General features: G+C 41.1%; 1 protein-coding gene across 6 annotated transcripts in view; it reads left to right on the top strand.

Annotated features, from left to right (window-relative positions):
* The window catches only part of SDK1 (sidekick cell adhesion molecule 1), a 393312-nt gene that overhangs the window by 316855 nt on the left and 51460 nt on the right, over window positions 1-24997 (top strand). For all 6 annotated transcript variants that reach the window (XM_048061197.2, XM_048061189.2, XM_048061203.2 and 3 more), the window contains 8 exons: window positions 882-997; window positions 1263-1452; window positions 3455-3553; window positions 11589-11783; window positions 15782-15983; window positions 17985-18088; window positions 19882-19952; window positions 24770-24905. In XM_048061197.2, the coding sequence (XP_047917154.2) occupies window positions 882-997; window positions 1263-1452; window positions 3455-3553; window positions 11589-11783; window positions 15782-15983; window positions 17985-18088; window positions 19882-19952; window positions 24770-24905 (1113 nt within the window). The remainder of the gene's footprint in view (window positions 1-881; window positions 998-1262; window positions 1453-3454; window positions 3554-11588; window positions 11784-15781; window positions 15984-17984; window positions 18089-19881; window positions 19953-24769; window positions 24906-24997) is intronic.

Here is a 24997-nt window from a genome sequence, read left to right as displayed (position 1 = left end):
CACAAAAGCTTGCAGTTGTGTGGTGGTTCTGCAGTGGTTTGAGTTTTAATGGCATGAGAAAATGCAAGTTTGCTCCTCTCTCGAGTCAGAGAAAATTACAGTGTTCCCGTGCCATCAGTTCTAATAATGTTTCTAGTTTCATAAGAGCCAATTTTGCAACATAAATGAAATAGGCATATCTTTCATTTACACCATATCAGTCCCTGAAAATACACCTTGCGTTAATGTATCTGTCTATAATTGATGTATTGCAAATGTTAAGCACCATCACATAATCAAAAGGCTTAGAGGTTAAAGCACTTCTTACTGAACTGGGAGGTCTGGGTGCAGTCCAGTGGTTGGCATTATTGCTAATTCTAGACAAGATGCTATAATTTCCTTTTCGGTAATATAGGAAGCCAGGGTGGCTTAAAACTTCATGGTAGAGCAGATCATACTGTAAGATAAACTCCCATTCATAAAGATTTCTAGCTTTTGGCATAGGGAAATAAAGCATAAGGAAAAGAAATACTAGGAGATAGACGTTTGTAGAAGTCCAGCAATTTAAACTTGATTCTAATTACTGCAAATATATAGAACCTCAAGTTTATTCATGTCTGTCTATATTTACTATTCTTCTGTAGACCGTGATTAGCGTTGAGTGTTTAGCTCTTTACATTGTGATTTCTGAGACAAACTGGTAAGAAATTGTTAAGTAGGCTGAAATGTAAAGGTAATGAATACTAGAAAAGAAGGGATTGTCCAGAACGTATTCAAGTCCTTTGGGATTAGAGTAGTATTCTAAGGGATCCCAAAACAATCCCAAGCAGACAGGGAGATGGAGCAAAATGATCTGGAATGTGTTACCAATTTCTGCTGTTGGTAATGCTGTCTGATTCTAGTTCCCTCTGCTCCTCCTGAGAACGTGTCTGCTGAAGCTGTGAGTTCAACCCAGATCCTTCTGACATGGAGCGCAGTCCCTGAGTCAGAGCAGAATGGTCTCGTCCTGGGTTACAAGGTATGCAAGTGGAGTTTCATGTTTTCTACATTTTTAAAGCACTACCTGGATACGTTTTTGCATTTGTAATTTATTGTTCACTTGGGGGATGTTAATATTATCCATAACTCAACCAGATAAGATATCAGAAGCGTGCTGTTTTTGAAAGGGGTGATTGGTGTATTTAATCTCATTTTATATCTTGTGAAAAGGAAGAATCTAAAATGCATACCCTTCCTTCAGTAATATCTTTTTCTTTCCGTATTCGTATGCATTTATTCTACAGATACTTTTCAAAGCAAAAGATTTAGACTCTGAACCAAAGAGCCAAATAGTGAGAGGTAACCACACTCAGTCTTGCCTGCTGTCTGGCTTGCGGAAATATGTGCTCTATGAGATCCAGGTCTTGGCATTCACTCGCATTGGAGATGGAGTCCCCAGCTCTCCTGCAGTTATAGAAAGAACCAAAGATGATGGTAAGTGTATGGGTTGCCAGAATAAGGGTCTGTCTTGATCCAAATTTTAACTCTATTTTCTTTTAGTGATGCAGGTGTAGAAGACAGCCCACACTAAGACTTTTTGGATTTTTTTTTCAACTTTGAACTAAAAGGACTTGATCCTTACCTAATATAACTGTTCCATCAATCGTGGGATGAGAATTGGCAAAAACATCAAAAACCAAAGTCGCCCATTTCCTCTTTCCCCACAGCTGATGAAGAGGAAAAATTCTTTTAAAATTATTTGTACTCTGAAGCTTGAGGTAGACAATTTCTATTGAAAACAATTTATAGAGCCCAATTATAAATGTCTATTGAAGTTCAATCGTGCTCTAAAGAAAAAGTAGAGTGCTACAATTGGAAGCAATAAACAAATCTGGATCTGATTGGACTGAAGGAGAGATGTGGAATTTGCTGCTTAAGTAATCCATTCTCGTTTTTTTTCCAAAAGAATAAGGCATTGACCGTGGAAGGTATCATACCAGCTTCCTTTTGTAATTCCCTCTAGTGCCTCCCATGAGCTCAGGGACTCTGGAGTGCAGTTTGATGTGCTGAAAGACCATGGGCAACCCTCCTCACCCCGGTTCTGTTTGAACACACCTGCAGGGTGAGAGCATTCCTGCTGGTGGAGCTGTACAGAAATTTAATTCAACTCTTAAAACATCTTTCGCTTTGCAGATGCTGTAGTTGCTTTTAGTTTCATTACCTTTTTGCTATTAAATGAAGGGTAGTATCTGTGCAAGAGGCTTCTTTTTATTACTCCCAATGAAGAAAAACAAACATACAAATCTCTTTCTTTGTCAAAATGTTCCCAGTAGAAATGGAATAAACATTGGTATCTACAAGCAAATTCTTTAAGGCTATTTGGTTGGGCTGAAGTACTTTCAGACTCCCGGCTTAACCAGACATTTTCTGCAGAGTGCAGGGAAGGTGCAAGAGCATGCAGGGACAGGAATGGGACAGAAAGGGGACAGCAGCTCCCAGGCATTTCTTTTAGCCGTTTTCTCAGCATTCAGCCTCTGTAGTGACATGGCTTTTCTTTGAAAGGAAACAAAGAGAAATTGCTGTTAGCAGAACTCTGCAGGGAGTAAAAGAGCACTCATGGAATTGTATGTATCAGACTTTAATGAGAAATATTTAAAACTGTTTGTTTAAGATAACCCCATTATAGCAGTTCCCTCCTTAAGTGCATGTTGGCAAAATGATACAAATTGTTCTTCCATCTCCGTACTCCTGACATAAATATGTTGTGTCTCCTCTGGGCTCAGCTTAATTAAAAGTATCATCAGGGGTAACACGCAGGTGGAATTTGTGCTGAAGGGGAAATTCTGTGGATGCAAATGTGTGAATTAACATCTCCTCACCTTGCAAACCTGGAATGGTCAGTGCAGCCAGCAGCCATCCGTATTAACGTGCACCTCACCTGCCTCGGGTTCTCTTGCTCAGACCTATGTGTTTAAAATGCACGTGTAAAATCAGAAGGCAGTTCAAAGCTAGCACCGATGACACAGAGAGGAGATATTATTCAGCTCCAGCAGGTGTGAAGTAGATTAAGCTGACACAACTCCTGTCCGTAAAGGCAGCTCAGTGACATGCTTCGTGGGATGTGCTCGGTTATCTGGTGACGAGGCGGCGATGCGGCTGGCTCGCGGGGGCTCCCCGCTACACCACCAGGAGATAACTTGCAGAGGTCAAGCTCATTTGTCAGAGCATCCTGGTAAACTCATTTCACATGTGCAGTAAAACACAGTAGGGTGTACTAGTTCTGTATTGTGCTTGGAGTTCGTGGGTGCTGGAGGCATTCGGCTGTGGACAGGATCCCTCAGAGTAAATGTGTTATGCATGTACGTGGGCGCTCCTAACCATCTATTTATTATTGGCGTGCTATACCTTGGGCTGCCTTCCGTGTAAAATAAACAGAAAACTTGTAATTCCTCTGACACACAATGCTTGCTAGCGCGATCTCTGTTTCTCTTTCCAGCCCCCGGGCCGCCCGTGAGGCTGGTGTTCCCCGAGGTGAGGCTGACGTCGGTGCGAATTGTTTGGCAGCCACCGGAGGAGCCCAACGGAGTTATCCTGGGTAAGAGGGAGCAGCAAGCCCAGGGCTGGCAGGAGGGGGCTGGAGACCAGAGCGTGCTCTGTGGATGTTGGGTTTTCCTTGCACATTGGATTAGAAACCACACATAAGCAGATCCATGGCTAAAGAAAAGAAAATAGGCTGGTATATCAGCCGAGAGACACAGTACCCTGTGGTGAGGAGGAAAATTCTGCCAGGCTCTGTGGCGTGTGTTTTCCTGAGTCAGAATTGCATTTCATTCATGGCACTGTGTTTGAGTTGTCATCTCTCTTTCCATCTGCATTTGGATTTGTAACCTGCTTGGCTGGGCTGTTTGGCAAGCTGCCTGTTGAGCGACAGCAGGACAGAGTTGGTTTTTCCCTTCCTTCCCCTCGCTTGCCTTTGCCAGGCATCCCTAACTTGTCATTTTCACGTGTGCTTCTGTTTTACTGCTTCCTTCAGGTTGCAAGGAGTTAACTCACACTTGGCTTTTTATTGAGGTAAACCAGGGCAGCAAGGAATGACAGGAATTCATGAAAAACCTTCTTACCTTCCTGCTATTGTAACTCCTGGGTTGCCTTTGCACCAGGAGTATACCAGCAGCTACTTGTACTTTTAAAACATTGAGGGCTTTTACAATGCAATAATCTATTCTTGCCTCTTAAATTAACGTAGCTAATATTTACATGATAATTTTGTCTGTGTCCTGTGCTGATGTTCAACACATTTTATGATAGTCTTAGTGGGTGAGTAAGGACTATCCCTCTAAATATCCCTTTAAGTAAAGGACTAGTCTGTCTTTCTGTTTAGATCCTGAGTCAAGAAGTCGGAGTCTTTGCTTAGGTGTGTAGTTTCTCACAGGGGGTGCTCAGGAGGTAATCCTGACACCTGAAGTTGCAAGGAAATCATCAAATGGGGTCCAAAGGCAGCCACTGCAGGGATCTTCTTAGCACAAGAAAGAGAGTTTGTGTGAAACTTGGCACCACTTAGTTGTCAGAGACAGATCAACGCAGGGTTTCTCTGCAGCTCAAGGAAGCTTGGCTTCCAGGTTGTCTTCTGGGTTTGATTTGTTGTGTTTCTTTTAAGGAACTGTGTGTCATCTAAGTTTGCTCTTAGTAGAGACTGGGATTTGAATCACAGGATGTGGTTAAGGAGAAAAAAATTCATTTGTTACAAATGATGAGAAAGTACAAAAGATATTTTGCTCTCTGGACTATTGCAATGTCTCCTGTTTCTGCATTTGGTCAGCCTTATTTTCTGGAGTTGCAAGCTCAGTGGAGTAAGAACTCTCTTTCAATTCATCTTTGCACAGTGCCCTGTGCAATTCATCCACTCGTTCAATTCTTAGTCGAGTGCCACAACATTGATGACAAAATCATACAAGTATGGGGCTGGAAGGGAAGGTGAAAGGTGTCCCTTAGCACGCTTGTCATGTTTAGCATGTAGACTGTTGTCTTCTATATCTTGCACAGTCCGTACTCAGTAACACATCGCAGGGTACCTGGTCCTGTCTTGTCTTTTTTGCAGCACTGGTGTTGTAATGAAGTAAGTTATGGCCCGCTGTTAATTTCTTCCCCTTTTCTGCAGTACATCTCAAGGTCAGTCCCTCTTCTAGGTGTACATTAAGCTTTTTCTTTGTGAGCGTGATATTTTGCATGTATTTTTATTGAATTTCATCTTACTGATTCCAGACCATCTCTTCTCATTAACAGGATCACTTCAAATTACAGTTTTGTCCTCTGAAGGGCTCGCAACTGCTCACAATTTGGTTTTATTTTTGAAGTTTGCAAGTAGACTGGCAATTCCATCAGCCAGGTCACTAACGGAAATACTGAACGGAAACAGACTCAGGACTTGTTTTCGTTACACATTACTTAATATGTCCTAGCAATGTGTTAGCAAACTGTTGCTAACAACATTTTGATTTTTTTTTTTTAAGTGACCAAGGCAAAATGTGCAGTATTTTTCTTAAATTCTGTTTCTCTAGTTTGCTTTTGACAGGGCCATGTGGAACCATATTAAAGCCTTACTTGAAGTCAAGGTGGATCATATCTACTCTTCCCACCTGACCAAATTACACCTTCAAAATGGAAAACAAATTATTTGATATTTATTATTTGTTCCAGGCAAATACCTATTAACTGTTCCCTGGCACTTAATTATCTCATGGATGTTTATATCTTTCCTCTTTTTTTTTTTTTCCAGGATCTTTCTAGGTATTAAACTTTAGCTTAATTTGTTCATAACTCCTTTGTTTTTTCTTCCTCCATTTTATAAGATAAGGTACTCTGCTTGCCCTTCGGTAATATTCTGGCATGTCACCTGCCCTCCACAAGTTCTTGAAGATAATCACTAATTATTCAGAGATGGCTCCAGCTAGTTATATAAGCACTGCAGGGCAAATTTCATCAGGCCTTTCTGACTTGATTACATCTAGCTTAGCTAAATATTCGTTAACCTATTCTCTATTCTAGCCTACATCCATACTTCTATTGTTGTCAGTTTTAATTTGTGTTAAGTATCTAGTCAATATCAACGGGTTTTGTGTGAAAGTGAAGCAGCAGAGGTATCAGCCTTCTGCTCTTTTGTGTCACCTGTCTTGTGTTCATCTTTTATTCCCAGTAGTTGACCTCTCCTTCTGTCTCTTGTATTTCTAATGTATTTCTAAAATCTTTCTCGCTGCCTTTGCCCTTTAAGTTATAACTCACTGTGCACTTTTAGCTGTTCTGATTTTGTCCCTACATGCTAGTGCTGTCTATTTATACACTCCCTTAGTAATCTGTCCTGTTTCAACTTTTAGTACAATTCAGATTTGATTTTCAGGTCATTAGTGAGGTCTGAATGCAAACGTACTGGGCTCTTAACATCATCTGTCTGCATTGGGATAGTTGTACCTTTATTTTTGTTTCTTTTAAAACTGTCAGCTAACCTGAATTCCTTTTTCCCTTAGAATTCCTTCCCAGGGGGCTTTACCAATTCCCCCAGTCCACCTCTTTGAAATCCATTGTCTTCATTCAACAGTTTTCACTCCTCTATTTTTTTGATAGTAGAAAAACTGAGGTTCCTGGAGGAAGTAGTTAGCTGCCAATGTCAGAGAGAAAAGGTAAAAATTACATTGGATACTTCTGTGATCTTTTCTAAGAAGCGAGGGGTGCTTCAAAAATAGCTTAAAAATTAAAAAAAAAAAAAAAACAAAAAACAAAACATAACATTCTAAAGGTTGCAAGTTTATTTTCTTTCTTGTGCACTTTTTAAATCTTATTATTGCAATGAACTTTTGAAAGAGCGTTGTAACCACCACCCTCTTGCACATTGAAGTAGAATTACTGGAAAATAATAAGTTAATATTACTTTGCAAGGTGCCCTGTTATACGCTAGTGGGGTTGCAAAGAAAAAAATACTTTTTTCTTTTGCAAGAGCAACTTATATTCACAGCCTTTGAACTAATGTTCCTGCTCTGCTAGCTTTGTCCTCTGAGTATACAAGCACCTTTGCAGCTAACATTTTTGTAATCTATATCAAAACATGTTCCAGCATTTCAGAGAGAGATTAGCAGGATGAAATACTGGCAGGCACCAAGAGAGAAAACTACTTGTTTGTTTGTTTAAATATTTTACTGTAGAGAACTGCTAGATATTTCTACTTCTCCTTTCGGGAATGTTACAGTAACCATCTGAGGCTTAACTCTGTCTTCTTTTCTGCGCTCCATTCAGCTAGCACCCAGCATAGCTCCTTCAAACACTGTTAAAGGAAAATGATGCATTAATGTGCATATATGCAAGTCTATCCATGAGCCTCCCCTAAAAACAAGAGCTCAGCCAGCATCCTTCCTGGTTAGTATTCCTCATGGTAGGCTTGTATTTAGCGTTCACCTGAAGCTTATTGCAAAAGAGTGTAAGAACTCCACTGAGAATTAGAACCAAAATTGGATGTAATCCATGTTTGCAAATGCGTATTTTGATCCTAGGCTGCATTTGCACACCCGCTGGCCCTTAAACAGATAAGCAGTAAAATCAACAAACTGGATTGCTGCTCCACTAGGCAGACCGTAACCTCCCAGTATCGTTTGGCTTTCCCTAAGTTCTGTGACAAATTAATAAGTGTTTGTATCTCTGCTGCACCATGGCCTGCATGAGCGGGTGCTGTCAGTTCTGAAGGGCTTTGTATGGTGATGAGCTTGAAAGCTTTTTTATATTCATGGTGTGTTGTCATCTTCCTGCCTGTTTGCTTTGGGGAATCTGCTGGCTGTGTTAGTGACCTAACATTTAACAGGCAGTTCAGACTGTTGCCATTTATTGAGTTCAGAAAGCATAGCTCATGGAACTGCTTGCAGTTGTGCAAAAAATACTTAAGAAGATGCTAATGCAAAAATAAGCCTTGTTTCAATGAATAAACAAACTCCTGAGGAGCTGATCTTTCAGGTTTTTTGTTATGCTACTTTGTTCTGGTGAACAGCAGAACTCCCAATAACAGAAAAGCTTTGGGATCTAATGGTATGTAGGGGGGAAAAAAAAAAAAAAAAGAAAAATGAAGAAAACAGTACATATTCCTCTGACTGACCATCCAGACAATTAACATTCTGTAAGATGCTCCTTTCCTAGAAAAGTTTGCTGTGATCACCTTTTAAAGATTTCACTTTCATTCATAACCTTTGATTTTACTTTTTTTTTTTTTTTTATCTAACGTATCTGTAACATTGTATTGTCATAATCTAGTAAGGGAATGTAGCTTCCTTATTCATCCACTGCAGTAATCACAGGTATTGCCTCTTACATACTGCCTCAAGCATACATTAATTTCTCTTTGAACACTTTCCATTTACCTCTATTGATTTGCCTCGTTTAATTTCACCCAACATTTCCTGTCTTCTCCCCTCCCTTGTTGCTGAAATTCATCAACTTAATAATTTTATCTTTTTGATCTTGTGTTAGCCCTAATTATTATCTGAGCTGTGGTTTAATATTACATCTTCCGTGTCACTCAGAGCAGTGATTTTCATGACAGAACTTATCTTGGCTGCCCAAATTGTCTAATAGTGGAAGGTGGTGTAGGGGATCAAAATTAAGATACTGAGTGTGTCTCGGGAGGTTTGTAGGCAGCAACAAGAGCGAGCCGAGCTCAGATGCAGAGGCTGGATATGTACCTTTGCATCACGCTGAGGGAAGTGTTGAGTTTCTGAGGAAATATGTAAAGGTGCAGGCTATGGTTGTGTAAAGTCTTCCTGAGATACCCAGGAAAATAGATATTTGCCCCAACTGCCAGCCAGCATGGCACGTGTAGGGGAGGGTACAGCAGTAGCTGGTGCTATTTTTCAAAGAGAGGGACTGAAAGAGAGTTTGCAGAACTTGTCTGAGACAGGGTGTGACAAGAGATTTCTTTTTTCTCATGGCTAAATTAGGTTTTACATTAGCCAAGGATCCACTCCTGTGTAAGTTGTCATGATGGCCTAGACAAGTGTGTGTTCCTTTGCCTGATCTGTGCACATTTGTAATTGGCTTTCTAGCATGAGTACCACCATTTAGCAGTAAATAGTTGTCTTTCTATTTCCTCCTCACATTTTAACTACACTTCATATTTTAGAATGATTTAGAAAAGAGAGAAAATTGCTTGACAATGATATTTCACAGATATACTCATCTTTTAATAACTAGATAAATCAAGTTTTCTATTCTTTTAATACTGTCTGTTTCCCTCCAGGTCTTATTCTTTACATCTTAAGTCGCTTTATCAAACTTCTTTAGCCATCTTAGTTGCTTCTTCCTTCATCTTCCCTGCTGCTGTAAAAATTGCCCCAGTGCTTTTCTCTTTCTATTTTCCCCTTTATTGAGATCTTACACCAGGGTTCTCACTCCTGTGTTCTGCACATCTGTATAAAAAAGAAAGATCCTAATGTATCCGTTTCTTCCCTCCACTGCTTTCTATGTTCCTGTGGACTTTTGCAAAAGATCGAAATGCTGTAGTATTAAAGATACAAAAATATTGTGATGAAACATATGGGACCAGCAATGGGAGAGCTGGTGGGTGAAAGAAGATAGTTTGCAGGAGAGGAAATGAGATATTCAAAGTGTAAGACCCTAAGACTTTGCTGGCATGTAAGCATGCTCAGGAGTTCTCAGATTCAGGCCACATTTTATGTATTAATCCAGCATCATCCACCCAGTTGTGGACAAGTTGGTGTACGAATGTACCCAGCACATAGACCGCGGCACTGCACGGGGATACCCACGGCAGCATGAAATGAGCCAGCTCAGGTGCTGGAAGCTTTCTGTTCCGGGGGCATGTTTTCAGGTGTGGGTGGCTGCTGCATACTGGGGCAGTGCAGTGACACGGCTCTGTACCAGCTGTAACCACAGCTTGCAGGAGCTCAGGCTGAAGCCACAGGTGCTCTGAAGGCCAGGCTGCTCTTAGAGGTGGCTGTGCAGCTAGGTTTGTTCTGTGTAAGGCAGCTATGGCTGTTGCCCTCCATCTCCTAACAGCTGCGGAAGAAAAAAAAGGGCAAGGGAATGCTGGGGCTTCATCAACAGCACTGTGAGAATCAGCACACCAAAATTATTACCATCTGTATCCCAATTAAATTTCACTGTTCATGAGAGCATGTACCACACACAAGTACGGCGTTTACTCAAGAGAGCGCACAAACTCTGTGTCTTTCCCCATGAATGGGCGTGTGGCAATTGTTGGATATTCACAGTGAAAAATAAATGCCTTTGATTTTGTCTAATAGCTACAGGTAAGATACAATGCGCAGTTTTCATGCGCTGACCTTCAAGAATGGAGCACACCAAGTTTGGCTCCTCTTGTTCTTGCTACAGCCAAAATTTGGTGGGAGTTCAAACTCTAGCTGGGATATTAATTCCAAGAGAAAAAGATGGTCTCAGGTGTCTGCAGACCCCTTTGTCTTTCGGAAGATGAGCAGGCGGTTGGCAGAATCATGTCATGACTATTTTGTTTTCAGCTGCTCTGATTTGGATTTGCTGGCTGCCCTCTGCCCTGCGTAACTTCATGAAGCATTTAATCATACAACTGTATTCAGCTTGAGTAATAAAGCCCCACACCAGTTCTGGTATTAATTGATTTTGGAAGTTAGCAGCTGGACTGAAAGTTACCATCAAGCTCCAGAAGTGAGAGCCTGATTCAATTGCTGGATGTACAGAATGGGTTTGAACATTTGGCAGGCCCTCTATGGGGGCCAGTTGTTGCTAGCGGTGCGTGAGAACTCTGGATGCCCTCCTTTGCACAGTTGTATCATTAATAATACACGCTAAACTGTGAGCTCGTAATCGTCAGGCAGGCAGGTTGGAATGAGGGCTATCATTTGCAGGCATCCACAAAATTGATTATTAAGTGCAGCATGATTTAAGCGGGACCTCACAGCTTGCAGGCTTCTTCCTTGGGGTGTGGACAGGGACAGCAATGTTTAAAGACAGAAGGAAAATGCTTTTATTGCCAGTCCCAGCCTTCACCGTACAGTTACAGGGGAGTGAGAGAGCTGAGATAAAGGCAAATGCAAAAAGGAGGGGCAAGCATTTACTTGGGTGTTATGAAGGCTGCACAGTTTGGGAATCCAACAGCCGAAGAACCTTTAGTTTCAACAAGTGCTATTGTGGTGTGTGTAAGAGGGAAGAGCCGTGTGTGTGCGTGTTTGGGTGGAAAGCTGAAAGAGAGAGTGTTGTCTTGAACTCGCTGAGCCAGGTGAGATGAATTGCATAAACTATTTGTTCCATTGCCTGCCCAAAAAGGTACAAGTATGCTCAGGAAAGATTATACGTTTTTGTGTCTTGTTGGGATGAAGGATGGAAAGCGAAATCAGTTCCAGGGCAGATAATATTGAATGGACCCTTGTGTGCGCTGCAGTGTGTAATTTCCCCATAAGGTATTGCACCTGACTGTGGACGGCTGGCATATAGCAGAGTTTTAAAGCCCTAAAGGAAGCAAATTACTTAGTTCTGGTCCAGTTAAACAAGTAATTACAATAAACTAATAGTTTTGGTGCTCTTTTGTTCCTGCTAGAAAAACATCCTAACCTCTCTACTCTCTTCTGTTGACACTGTGATTTCAGGTTATCAGATCGCATACCGCCTGGCCAGCAGCAGCCCTAACAAGTTCACGACGGTGGAGGTTGGTTCAACAGTCAGGCAGTTTACTGCTACAGACCTCACCCCTGAGTCAGCATACATCTTTCGGACGTCTGCCAAGACGAGGCAGGGCTGGGGGGAGCCTCTGGAAGCCACAGTGATCACGACAGAGAAGAGAGGTAATGCTTGCAGCCACAGGTTGAGGAGCTTTCTGTTGCATGCCTGAGAGCCTGTGCTGCACTTAGGGGAATTTTAATAACAAGCTACAGCCTGTACACCTCCTCCTTCTCACGCCATAAACCTGCTCCAAACCATAGCAACATCATGATTTTAGAAACCTGGTGAGCAAGACAGACTTTTATGAGAGGCAGTTCTTCTAACCTGCCGGGCTGTTGGAGATTGATTTTTCCATCAGCTGCTATATTGGCCATATGCAGCCTCCTTCTGCAGTCAAATAGTTTTATTTTTTTCAGCTTTCTTCTTTTCTAGAAAGATTGAAAGCTTAAGAACGTAAATGATGGATGAATTACATTGATTAGGGAACACAAAATGAGAGTCGGTGATGTTGCAGGATTTCTTCATGTGGCTCCTCCATTATACCTCAGTCCGACCTAGTGTGTTAGTAATTACTTTGGCCTTTTCACTGCTGTAAACTCAAGCAGAGTGTTTGCATCTGGATTGTCCAGAATTTTTCTACTTCTTGTATCAGGCGTAAAATGGTTATTCACATTCTGCATCCTCAAATTCTGTTCTGTAGGGAACCTACCTGAAGAAAGTAAGAGCTCCATGTACGCGAATGAATGCAGATGCTATGATAAATGTATCAAAAAGTGAAAGTTATAAGTAATATAAGTTATTACAGTATCTGGTCTGCATCATTGCTTGTTTCTAATGCATTGGCTCCTGTAACAGCTCAATTATCCAGTCATAGAATGGATCTCCAGAGCTAACAGTTAGAAAAATTTTATTTTCTGTTTGAGAAGATTTTTTTTTCATTCAGAGCTAAAAGAGGAGATATTAGTAGAGAACAAGAGTGTGGGCTTTATTTTGTTCTTGCGTTATATGCCATGTTCCACTGCAAAGCATTTATCTGGTCTCGAGCTGGTGAAGTCAACACTAGCTGGGGCAATGTTACCAGCCTCACTCCCTTGTGCATCATTGGACTTCGTGCCATGTGCCACCTTGATCAATTGTACAATTTTCATATTGATTTTCAATAAAACTTCACCCTCAAATATTACTACCATACAACTTCCATGATTTATAAAAACACCGTTCAGAGAGAAGCACACTTCAGCACGTAGCTAGAGCAGACCTCTGTAGACATCTTTCAACTATTGTTAGCACTTTTGTGTGTGCACATGGTCTTGGCTCTTGCCCAAGACTTGCACTATAATACTACAAATAATATTAATTTTTGGTTCTTAAAATATGACTACCAAGCAATCTCTCATTAAAAGTCCTTTCTACACTCCACAAATTAGTTAGTGCAAGAACAAAGATTTCACATGCTATTTGCTCACATCTTCCTTACTCTTTTCCTATAACACTTCTGAAAAAGAGAAGTCATTGGCCTGATACTCAACCACCAGTAGGGAAAACGGATGGGTTGCATTTCAGCTACTTAAATCCTGTGTGGTTGGTGTTAAAATCCCCACCAACATAGCTCGCCAGGTCACATGCAGCCTTCCCAGTGCGTAACAGTGCAGTCCTTAGAGAAAGAACCTCTAGAGCTGTATTAGGAAACTTAAAGTGCCTCTGCTAAAGATACTGTCCATCAAGCAGATTTATCAGCTCAAGGTTTCTTCCACCCCTGTCTGACTGCTGTCAAAGTGGAAGTTTAAAGTCAAATGTATAAGTTTCAGGGGAAAAAAAAAAAAAAGGCATGCCCAATAAAGTGAATACTCAAAGCTCAGAGCCTCTCCTTTTCAACAAAATTTGCTCAGATTTCCCAGGCCATGCACAGGCTGTTGCTGGATACACAATAGCTCAAGGCAGAACTCCCAGCTCCACTGCGGGAACAATGATCCCTTGTTGCTGTCAGTGCTTTAGGGTTATCTTGAATAGGCAAGTCATAAAATAAAAGGAACTTTCTCTTTTTGATGGATGGCTCTACTGTGTCTGTGCGCGTGCTATGGAACTGAGTCCCAAGGCACTGAGAGTTAACTGAAGTGATCCCATATGTAAAGTGTAGAGAGAAAAATGTATAATCTTACATCAACAAGATCAGTGTGAGGAGATGATAAAGAAATTTATCTAGCACAGCTATTCTGTGAACAAGTAAACAAACAAACAAGCCTGGAACTTGTATACATAATAAATATTCTAGAGTAAAAAGATACTTACTTTCCATTAATAAAAACACATTAATATCCTTGTTGTCCTTGATAGTGAGGTAAGCAGGCATGAAAATTCCCTCAAAGATCAGCAAAATTGGTCACTTATTCTTGCCCTTTAAATTCCTGCAGTAATCCCAATATAAAGCGTTATATTTTACAATGATACCTCTGATTTACAGGTCCTGAGCTGTATTGTAGCTGTATTCTCCAGACATGCTTCTGTAGAGCTCTGGATCTACATAATGGCATGATACCCTTCAGACTAGTTAGCACCAGGGACCCAGGCAGAACTGAGTCAGAAGATGTAAATGTAGCAAGAAATTAAAAGGAGTCCATTGAATCATATGGCCTGGCCTTACATTCCTGCACAAACAGCTCACCTGAACATTTGCTTGTGGCTAAATTCCCATAAATAAACTCTTTATACTAATGCTTTTGTACAAACAGTCACAAAGTGTATCTTGCAATATAGGAGATTTTAAGATCTCCCATTAGCAGCAGAAGGAAACCCAGTCATGGGAGACTGACTGCAAGATCTGACCTGCCCAAAACTGCAAGCTGGTTAAAGCTTATCAGCAGAAAGTATTAAATCCCCACATAACACTCACTTCCTTTGATAGAATAACCCTGAATACCTGTCTCAGCCTGTCAGTGTAAGGCATTGACCTTTTGCATTGTACTCTGGATCGCAGGCAGCTGGCACTGAGGGCTTCCTACAGCTAATAGCTTACAAATCTTTTGGCACCGATGACAGCAAGAGCATGCTGCAGAGAGGTGCCAAAACATATAGGAAATGTTTTTAGGGGATGGCAAACAAATAATGTGCTCGCCATACAGAGCTGTGAGGAATCATGCCATCAGAGGGATGTTTATGGAAACGAGTGCTGATGAAGTTGAATTGAATTGCTTCTCAAAAGCAAGTCACTGCAGTGTCTCCAATCAATTTCTGCTTTATTACATGCCACACATTTTAATCAGAATCAATAATCTTCATGATAAACAATTAAACAATTATTCCTCACTCTATAGAGTTTCTCTATTGAAATCGATGGAGTGCAGAGACACAGTGATGGGAAAGGAGATCTATATTGAAACAGTTGGGGACTGGCATGCTCACACCTGCGTTGCCATTCCTTGCCTTGTCTAAAGGTGTACTGTTGATGACTTCGGGGAGATCTCCCTCAACATTGGCACTGGCTGGTCTGACTTTGCAGATTCGAAGTTAGTAAATGAGAAGGGAAGAAGAGGGGAGGTCTGGAAGTGAACTGAAGCAGGTATTGGGATGGACTGTAAGTTGTGGACTTGGACTGTGCTACACACCAGCCTGTTCCAGCTCATCCCTTCCTCTTCTTCATGCCTTGACTGGGGAGCAGGTGGCAGAAGAGGATGCAATGTAGCACAGAGAGAACACAGTCCCCTGGTACCAAGCAGAAAGCACAGGTTAAAAAGTGAGCTAGTTTACAGGCAAGATCTGTCAAAGAGCAGTTGTACCTGGGAGCACACCTGAGTTTCATTAAAGACTGCTTTGCTTTGCTTGGCTGCTGCTCCTGATGCTTCTTTCTTAACCTGCCAGGTTATGACCCTCAAAAGTTTGAGGTCTGCTGCTAGCAAAGTGTATGTTCAGTTATGACCTTTTATGCAGGGAGATAAGAATCAGTTTTACTGCTCATCTTTTCTGCAGAAGTTTAAGGAATGGGATGGCTTTTATACTTCATGGGGCAAATCCAAAAGTTCAGTCTCCTGTGGCATTACCACTATGAAAATCCAATTATGCTATCACATTTTCTATTAGCTTGAATAGCCTCTCAAGGCAATACCAATTTATGGTTTAATTGCAGAACGGCCAGCACCTCCCAGGCAGCTGACGACCCCCCAGTCGGATGTGTCAGCACGGAGCCTGCAGTTGAAGTGGGTCCCTGGAAGTGACGGATCTTCACCAATACGGTATTTCACGGTGCAAGTGCGAGAGCTGCCAAACGGAGACTGGCAAACCTATTCCTCTTCGATCAGCCATGACGCAACATCCTGCATCATTGAAAGGTACCGTATGAACCTGGCATGGAAATTCCAGTGCTTTCCACTTAGAGCAGTTAGAAGGCCAAAGCTAGCATCACTCAGCTTCACGGTCTTTTTGAGGGAGACAGGTTAAGTGAGGGTCACCGATCCCATTGTAGAGGTGGTGTTATGAAAAGCAATTCAGAGATTTGCTGAAGGTCATGCAATAAATCTAATTAAATTTGAATTGCAGTGCATCTTTTTGAACCCTTCTGAAAGCTCAGCATGGTAGATAATGCTACTCAGGCTAAAGCATATGTAGCTATGCAGTGCTCTGTAAAATACAACTAGTAAAAAATCCTTTCTTTAGTGACTGATGTTAAAATCCACTCTTAATGCTGCATTGCAATTATCTCTATATAAGCTTTTCCAGATGAAATGAGAACCATTTTTATCTGTGTTTTCCATATTAAAGTTTATAGATAGCATCAGAATGTCTCAACTTTGTTATTCAGGCTTCATTATATCCTCAGCAATGCTGTTGTAATTAAAGTCCTTGTAACATCTGTGAAAACAATTGAGTGTCTATGAGAAGGTACTTGTTTTGCTGTCCATTTCTTCTATTGACCAACTAGTACAAATCAGATTATTTCTGAAAGGCTGAGAGCTTTTGCAAAATACTCAGCTCAAAGCATTCAGATACAGATTTTTCAGGTCTGTTATAAAAATATCAGTGGCTGTGACATATGGCTGCTCTCTGGTCATGTGCCAGAAGATGCAGATACATTGGTATCCTTTTGTCTGACTGTGCAGAAAAAAAAAATAAAGAAAGAAAAACTGACAATTATTGTACAGATATAAACCTGATTCATTAACCCTGGAGGTGTTATACCCACCCTGAATTATACCCAGTATCTTTCCAGTCAAAACTTCTAAAATCAAGGAGACCAACTGTGTCCTTTAGACATGACATTGTCATTACTGAAAACAAAAGATCTGTATTTCAAGGAAGATGATTCAAATTATTAAAGTTGCTGTAGGTAAGTAATGGTGCCCTAATAGGGTGGTAGTGCTGAAAACATTCTTCCCTCCCTTGCTAAAAGCATTTTCTTGTGAAAGTTCAGAAGAGTAGTATGTGCATGGTGCTAGAGTGCTGCCCATCAGAATGCATTATCTCTTGATGTTTAATCATTCCTTACAAGCATCTTTACTTGGGTTGTAGTCAGTGTTACATCTGCCAGCTGGTGGCTAGACACTTCCAATTAATCAGATAAATCCCCCATAACTTACAGCTCTGCATTTCTACTCTGCATGTGAATCAAAAGGCAGCCTCCCCCACACCTTCTCCCTGCCAAACCAAGCCAGAAGAATCTTTGCTAAGGTTATGTCAGCTGGAAATCGCTCTTTGCATATCTTAAAGCCCTGTGTCGATAAAAGAGCTGCAGGGAACCTGTTGTTACTGTCTTTATTAAATAATCTAGGTAATAACATTAATTTAAAATTCAGTAGGAATAAAACACGCTGATCACACGGCGTGCTGTAGAGGATTAGTCAGAAGGCTGGCGCTCTGAATTCCAATGCCAACTTCATCCTGACTCACTGGCTGACCCTGCACATCACCTGCCTCCTCTGTGCCTGTCTTCCCTCTCTGTGCACTGAGGATGAGCAAACCTGCTGGTGTGTTCAGAGGATATCTCAGGCAAAGCTTATGCAGCACCATGAAAGCCAGGTTTTGCATCCCCATGCAGCAGAGCAGTCATAGGTTGCTCCATGCACTGCACCTTAATGGCTGTTTTCTGGAGTGTGATTCAGCTCTGAATCCACATGTGTTTTTAAGAATTCAGGCCCAAGGCAATCTGAGAAGATGCTGGTGGCACTGAGGGTGTGAACACCCCCACGTCCTGGTGAAGCTGGGGGAGGCTGCAAAGAAAAGGTGGCGTGGGGAAGAGAAGCTGCCAATGGGCAGGCTGTCTTTAGAGCTTGTTATGAAGCAATTTGTGATGATGCATGGAGATTTCGTAGATGCCTTATTGTTATGTTCCACAGCCTGAATCCATTCACCTCTTACAAACTGCGAGTGAAAGCAACCAACGATATCGGAGACAGTGACTTCAGCACGGAGACTGAAGCAGTCACAACTCTGCAGGATGGTAAGCACAGAGGAGAGGCAGTTTGGGGACATTGCCATGGGATGGGTGCTCCGGTGTGCTCCTGGGTTTGCTGAACCCTCTGCAATGTGATCTCCACGGTGCCTGGAGTGAAGATTCAACATCAAACGTGGTTTTGTTCATAGGAGATTGATACAGGTAGTAACGAGGTTGGGCTGAATTAATAACAGACAGTCTTAAGCGTCCTGCTGTGCCCCCAGAATGAATCATACTTTCAGGAGTCTCCAAATGGAATTAAACTCCGTTTGATTGGCTTCCAAACTCTGCACTAACCATTATCTTTGCAGAAATTGAATAATTTACAGGAGATCATTAAAAATAAATGTAGAACCGTGAATACATTTGAAGAAGTTTCTTCAATTGTTTTCACTCACAATCCACATCACTCTGCAGTACGGCAAAATTGCTGAGGTATAAGTAAGAAAGAGCACGAAGCTCCTGGAAACACGAGCATTTAATCCTGCAGATCAGGACTAATAAACTGTGAATGACATTGACAAGGCTTTTATTTTTAGCCTTAGAGATCAGCTTCTAATTCCTTGATTGTATAAAGCCAATGCCTGAATGCAGAATTAGCTCTGATGTCTTGAATGGGACTACCAATGGAGAAATGAACTCTGCAAAGTGAGAAAAAGCATTGGCATTTACCCTTAGCCTGGGAAGTAGCGTAATATTGGGATACATGTATTTATACAGTGCTCAGATTTAGTATTTAATACAGCACAAGCAATGAATAGTCAAATAGGACATGGAGATGTAAAAATAGGAAAATTTCTTGCCGAGGAATGTTTAAAGAATGTGTTCTTGAAATTAGAAAAACAGGACAGAGCTTGGGGGTGTCCTAAGTTAAACAAGTATTTTTGTAGTACCTGAAGAAATGATGTGCCTAGCAGCCTTTTAAAGGCAGCTTGACTCTCCACCTTCCTGAACAAGAGCTGCTGCGTGGTGCAGGCTGTAACTGTTACTAATGAGGCAATACTGACTCACTCTTTTGGAATTCGGAATTTTATTTTCAATTCTCTTTGAACTGAAATTCAAATCCAGAGTTGTGCTGAATCCAGTGCAGTGAATCCAGAGTTGTGCTTGACCTCCTCACAATGCAACTGGGAAAGGCTGTGAAAGCTTCTCACCTCCTTAACAAACTGTGAACATTTATTCTGCTGAGCAAACCTGGTGCTGCCACTAGAGCATTACACTGCAGAGGGCTGTCAGCTCCTGATAAGCCTTCCCTTCTTTGTACGTGAGCTGCTGGAGTGTGTGCAGATGTGTTACAGGCCATGGGCACAGGAATGGGTTAACCCATGGTAAATCAAGCTGTCCTAATTAAAATAACCTGGGAAGGCATGACATAGACTCTTAACAACAATGTGGGCTTGCCCCAACTATGGCAAAAATGTCATGGAAAATTTCGGAGCGGTTCGTTCATGCTTTGAAGCACACACTCAGCTGGTTTAACTTCATTTTGAATTTCTAGCTAGTTGTTTGTGAGCAGCTGGCATGATGCAGCTTCCTCCAGATTTATGCCCTGAGCTTTTCTCTTATTCCTACTCAAGTTGCCAAGGCCACAGGTAGAGCAAGGAGTGTATGAGAAATGGCTGGCTTCTGCCTGGATTGCAATATTCATATCACCAGCATTGCATTTGAGACCCACCACATAGTGACTGGGATAGAATACTTTTTTCAGCAGTGAAGAAAAAGAATTTGATGAATAAGCTGCCTCTTTTTCACCCTGTTGCTATAACTGTTTTGGTTACCTTTTTGTGTCTCTCGTTTAGTTCCAGATGAGCCACCCAGTTCTGTGTTAGTAACTCCCCACACTACTTCATCTGTCCTTGTGCAATGGCAGGTAGGTAAAATGCAAAATCATGATGTTTCTTGTTGGCCGCAATGGTTCATCGCAATGGCTGTTTTTCTGAGCTGGAAGGAGTGTAGTAAAGGTGAAGGACTGCAGCTACTTCCCTGGTTTCCTGCTCTGGGCATATATTTTGGTGATGGATAGGAATTTCTGTTGCTTTTACTTTGTACCCTGTGAGGAAAATCTTGGGAGGTAAGAGTTTCTCTAGAGATGCCCAAGATTATTACTTTTACAGATTCTCCTGTCCTTTCATTGTTGCACAATAGATGTGCATCTTTACATTGAGAGCGTTTAATAGCGTGTGGTATTGGTGAGGATCAGGAAAAGCTCACTGCTGTTCACATTGCATACTGCCTCCTTCAGCTGCTGAAGTAATCAGAAGTGTATGCTGTGCCTGATACCCTGCTCATACTTTGAGGAGCTCCACATGCCCTTTTGGCTTTCTGAGGGCTAAAAGCTGAGATTTCTTCAGAGTAGAGGAAAGCAAGTTTCAGCGCTCCGTAATATGTCTGAGTTGGACGTGAAAGAATTCGTGCCGAGTCTGCATTTTATATACGTCTTTCCTGTGCCTTCCTTTATCTTTCAATCTGATACTGGCCTCCTGGGATATGCCGGAACATTTTGTGACCCAGTGCCTGAGGCTTCTTTTTGTGGAGTAAGCATTAATAGAGGGAACCCAGTGGGGTACTGCACGTTATCTGTAACCTCTGCTGCAAAGCCTCTGCCCACCCTACTCCTGAGACAATGTCCCACACACGTAATAAGGACAGCTTTGGACAGATTGCATTAGAGTGAAAAATGTACATATGCGTTTACGGTACAGATGGGGCTCCTTGCATTTTGGAAAAAAATGTATGTATGAGGGTCTGTTTATTGCTGTGCAGAAGCACTTTAAAAATATGCCTGGCTCTACTACTGGGTTGCTGGCCCAAGTTCATGCAGCATAATACTAAGTAACAACATTGCTTACAGCATGTTGAACAAATAGGAGACATGTTGAACGGTTTTACCAAAGGAATTGTGGAGAGATGTAAATCTGTCGCCCCACTTCTGAATAAAGCCCACAGTGAAAGAAAAGGTATGCCAAAAAAAAAGGACAAAGAGAATGTGAGGCATGATGTACTGTAGAAATAAACATTCCCCCAATTGACTGATTATTGGTGTGTAGTTAATGTGAAATAGGTGGTTGTTTAGGTAATTGGATGCTTTTTATTTCATGAAAATGAAATGGGGTTGTTGTGCCAGAGCCATCTCAAGGGAGTTGTGGGCGATTATATGTCATTACTACATGTATATTAATAGGTCCTGGTAATTCAGCCGTACTATATTTTTCAAATAAACAAAAATCTTCAAGTCCCACAATAGCCTCCAATTAAGAAGTTGTTTCACAGCAGTGTTTAAGAAATAATGTAAACTGAAAACAGCAGTCAAGCTAAATGGGAGAGCAGATTTCCAAGCAAAGCTAAATTTTTAACTTTGAGCTGTGTTAATAATTCACAAAACAAACTCTAGATGCACTATCTGTGCTTTCAGCTGCTTGGTCCAATCAGTCCATTATTTTTAAATTTAAAGTAGGAAGAAAATAAGTAATTTCCATTGCGGTCTGCTGTATCAATAATGCAAGGTTATTTCAAATGTTCTGGAGGATGTTATAGTTAACGTCAGGGTTACGTACTATTCTGCTTCTACCATAGAGACAGCAATTATTCAAACTTACATTGTTTTCTTTCTTTTTTTTCAAGAGCTCTAAACTGTTTCTCTTAATTCTGTACAGCATTATGGCCTGCCACTCATAATCATTTTACCTGTTTCAGCAGATCCCTCAGGCCTTCATACAAAACCCTAAATAATCCATTACATCAAAAGCAGACTTCTGTCCATGAGAGACACACAGGAAGGGGAAGACCTGACCTTTTAGCAGAGTACCCTTTTCAGGAGAGAATCATCATTTCTGTGGCAAGGAGAAAGACAGATTTCAAGCCATTTATTTTCTGAGCTTTCCTGTCCTAAATTTAAAGAAGGGGAAAAATGGAGAATCACATGAAAGCGTAAGAAAACAATGCCTGCTATCAACAAAATCAGTGTTGTACTGCAGTGAGGAATTAAGCTTTATCTCTTAGCAGCTGTATGGCAGGGTAGGGAGGAACAGCTTCAGTAGTGTTTTCCTTTTAAGATTCTGTAGGATTTCTACCTCAACTTTTTTTTTTTTTAAGTAAAAAAATGTTTTTGATTAAAAGTTTAAATAGAAAAAGACATTGAATCCTTCCAAGAGCACCTTCCTTCTAGATAATAATTAACTGAAATACAAATCCGTGTAATATATACTCTTTTTTTTTTTTAATTCTGCGAAGTTTTTTTCCACAATGGACAGGCTTTATAATATTGTTTCTTTTTTTCTGCTTTCTCCTCCTTTGTGGCAATGTACTATCTGGGTAGGACAATGTCTCCCTTTACCCTGTCTGTGTAAAAAACAGCCCTTGGGTTTGTGGTTTGAATCCTCCTTGCCAGATGACTGTGCAGTGCCATTAGAATCGTCACCTCCAAAACCATCAGGGCTAAAGCAGCTTCACTATAGTATAGAAAACTAAAAAGGAAAATCATGAGATTGAAAAAGGAGGGGAAAAAAATCAAAATCATGCTACATATGCTAGTAATTGCCAATAAACAATATCTCATCTTCTCCGTCTTGCAGAGGAGAACATTTCAGCTGGTCCATGAGTGATGGTGGCAGGCAGCCGTGGACAAGGCTGTCGCTTCGTTTAGTTTATTTGTTCAGTCCCTTGCACCAGGGCTTCAACCTGTGACTAGAAGAGGTTTTTGTACAAGAGGTTGATTTATTTCCCTTGTAAAATGGACTCTGAGAGGGGGTATGGTTGCTCTTCTTTTAAATATAACAAAGGAGTAAACACCCTATAGGGAGAAGAACAATTTAACCCGAAAGACAATGTTAGCAGAGGAACAAATGGTTACAGACTTGCTCTGAATTATTTAGATGAGAAATTTAATGAAGTTTTCTAACCACCCAAGTAGGGAGGTTTGGAATCACTTTCCAAAGAAATACTAGGAAGCAGAAAAATTAGCTTGTTTTCTGGTGGAGCTTGCTCTGTTTCTGAAAAGGACTTTAACTAGTTGTTTTCTGCAGTCACGAAGGCCTCATCTTGATGATTCCCAAGGTCCATCACAATCTTGTGTTCCTGGATCATTCTGTAATAAAATTGCTAAATAATAGTGAAAGGCAGTCAAAACTTCTGCAAAGGATGGAGCACAATAATGAGCATGAAACATCATGATGAATGAGGTTCTCCATGCGTAGCAAGTAAAGCAAGATCCTGGGAATTTTTGGATTGCTTTCAGCAGATTCTGGGCAGGACAACTGCAAAAGAAGAAGGCTTCTTGCAAGAGCAGTTTCTGCTCCTTTTCTCGGTGGTTTGGTGTTTGTTATATACACTGGATCACATATATATATATATATATTTTTTTTTCTTCCATAAACTACAGTCTTTCTACTTAATTCCTTCAGCCGTTGCCCAAAGAAAACTTCTTTCCAAGGAGACAGGACAGCCATTTCTTATCTTTACTGTCCTGAGGAAGTAATGGAAGATTCTTGTCATTTCTGGAAGCAGAGTGTTAGGTTATTACCAAATATCTGCATTCTTTCCTGTAAAAATATTCTTCTTACTTTCTGCATTAAAATTACATGTGGTATTACCTTATACTCTAACAGTGTATCACACCAGTGGTTAATTTTTTAATGATGGACCGAAGGTTTCTGTAGTAAAGTTCTCAAGACTGCTAGGGATCTTCCTGGATTAAAGGCAAGATCATCATTAAAACCCTTTTCATTTATCCTTTCAGCCCCTTAAATTTCAGTACAAGAATCTTTAGAAGATAAATGGCTCAGGGCATCTTTTCTTCTCTGCAGTTCTTAGCCTGCATTAGACTCATAAAAATCATTTTTTCCCAAACATGAAGAATCTCTTTGCTTGTCCTTAATTAAGCCATTCAGACAAAAAGCTCCTTTTAGTATACTGGTTGTATATCTGTAGTTTAAGGAAGATGTGAGGGACCGCTGAAGAATCCTTGCTGAGGTCTTTGGACATCTAGCAGCATGTTTCAGGGGAGTAAACACGTGCATTTGGGTCATCTCAATGGTCACATGTAGAGTGCTGCTCCAAGCTGTTGTGGAGGAGACCTAGGTTTTCCCATGGCACACATGGGAAAACTATGCAACTCATCGGAGTTCATCATACTGTGACTCCTCTCTAAAAGTCTCTCTGATGCCTATTTTAATCTTCCTAATTAAAGCCAGAGTATACCAATTTTTGGTTATTTTCTCCTCGGTCATTCAGTAAAACATTGCCAAATGAAGAATAGTCTATGAACAGTCCCCAAGGAAAATAGCTTGTCTTCGGCAAAATAATTTATTTTTGTCACCTCAGAAGAAGTGAAATAATGGTTTGCTGCATTGGAGACTAGCGACATGCGTTTTCAGTGATCTGTTTATGTACTTTATCACACAAATTTCTTTGGACCAAGAAGGAAAGCAGCTTATCTCTTAGAGAAGTGCATTAGACATCAATTTTTAAGTAAAGAGCCTTTTGTAATTGCCACAGCTGAGAGAAATCATCAAAGTTGCCTTTAACTTGTGCTTTTCCCATTGCACGAGTTTGTACATTGCTAATGGCTGTTTTCACCAGAGAGCACTGCGTCCCTTTGTGCAGAACTGGTGCCAGCTCCTGTCTGTTGTGTCTGATGCTTGTTGCTGAGCATGTCTTAACAAGAGTGTTCTTTGTGTGGATGTTTTTCAGCCACCTAAAGTTGAGAGTCTGAACGGCTTGCTGTTGGGATACCGCATCTACTATCGGGAGCTGGACTACGACACCGGGTCTGGAACAGAATCCAAAACCATCAAAAACCCTTCAGCTTTAAGAGCAGAGCTCACACGTAAGCCTATATTTTGGACACTATAATATTCCAAAATCTGTCTGTGCACAGACATTATGTGCACTCTTACCACATGGAAAGAGCACACAATT

This window comes from Anser cygnoides, chromosome 15 (assembly GCF_040182565.1).
Source record: "Anser cygnoides isolate HZ-2024a breed goose chromosome 15, Taihu_goose_T2T_genome, whole genome shotgun sequence".
In the NCBI taxonomy this organism is placed as follows: Eukaryota; Metazoa; Chordata; class Aves; order Anseriformes; family Anatidae; genus Anser; species Anser cygnoides.
The sequence above is the reverse complement of the archived record's forward strand: the minus strand, read 5'-3'. Positions and strand labels throughout refer to the sequence as shown.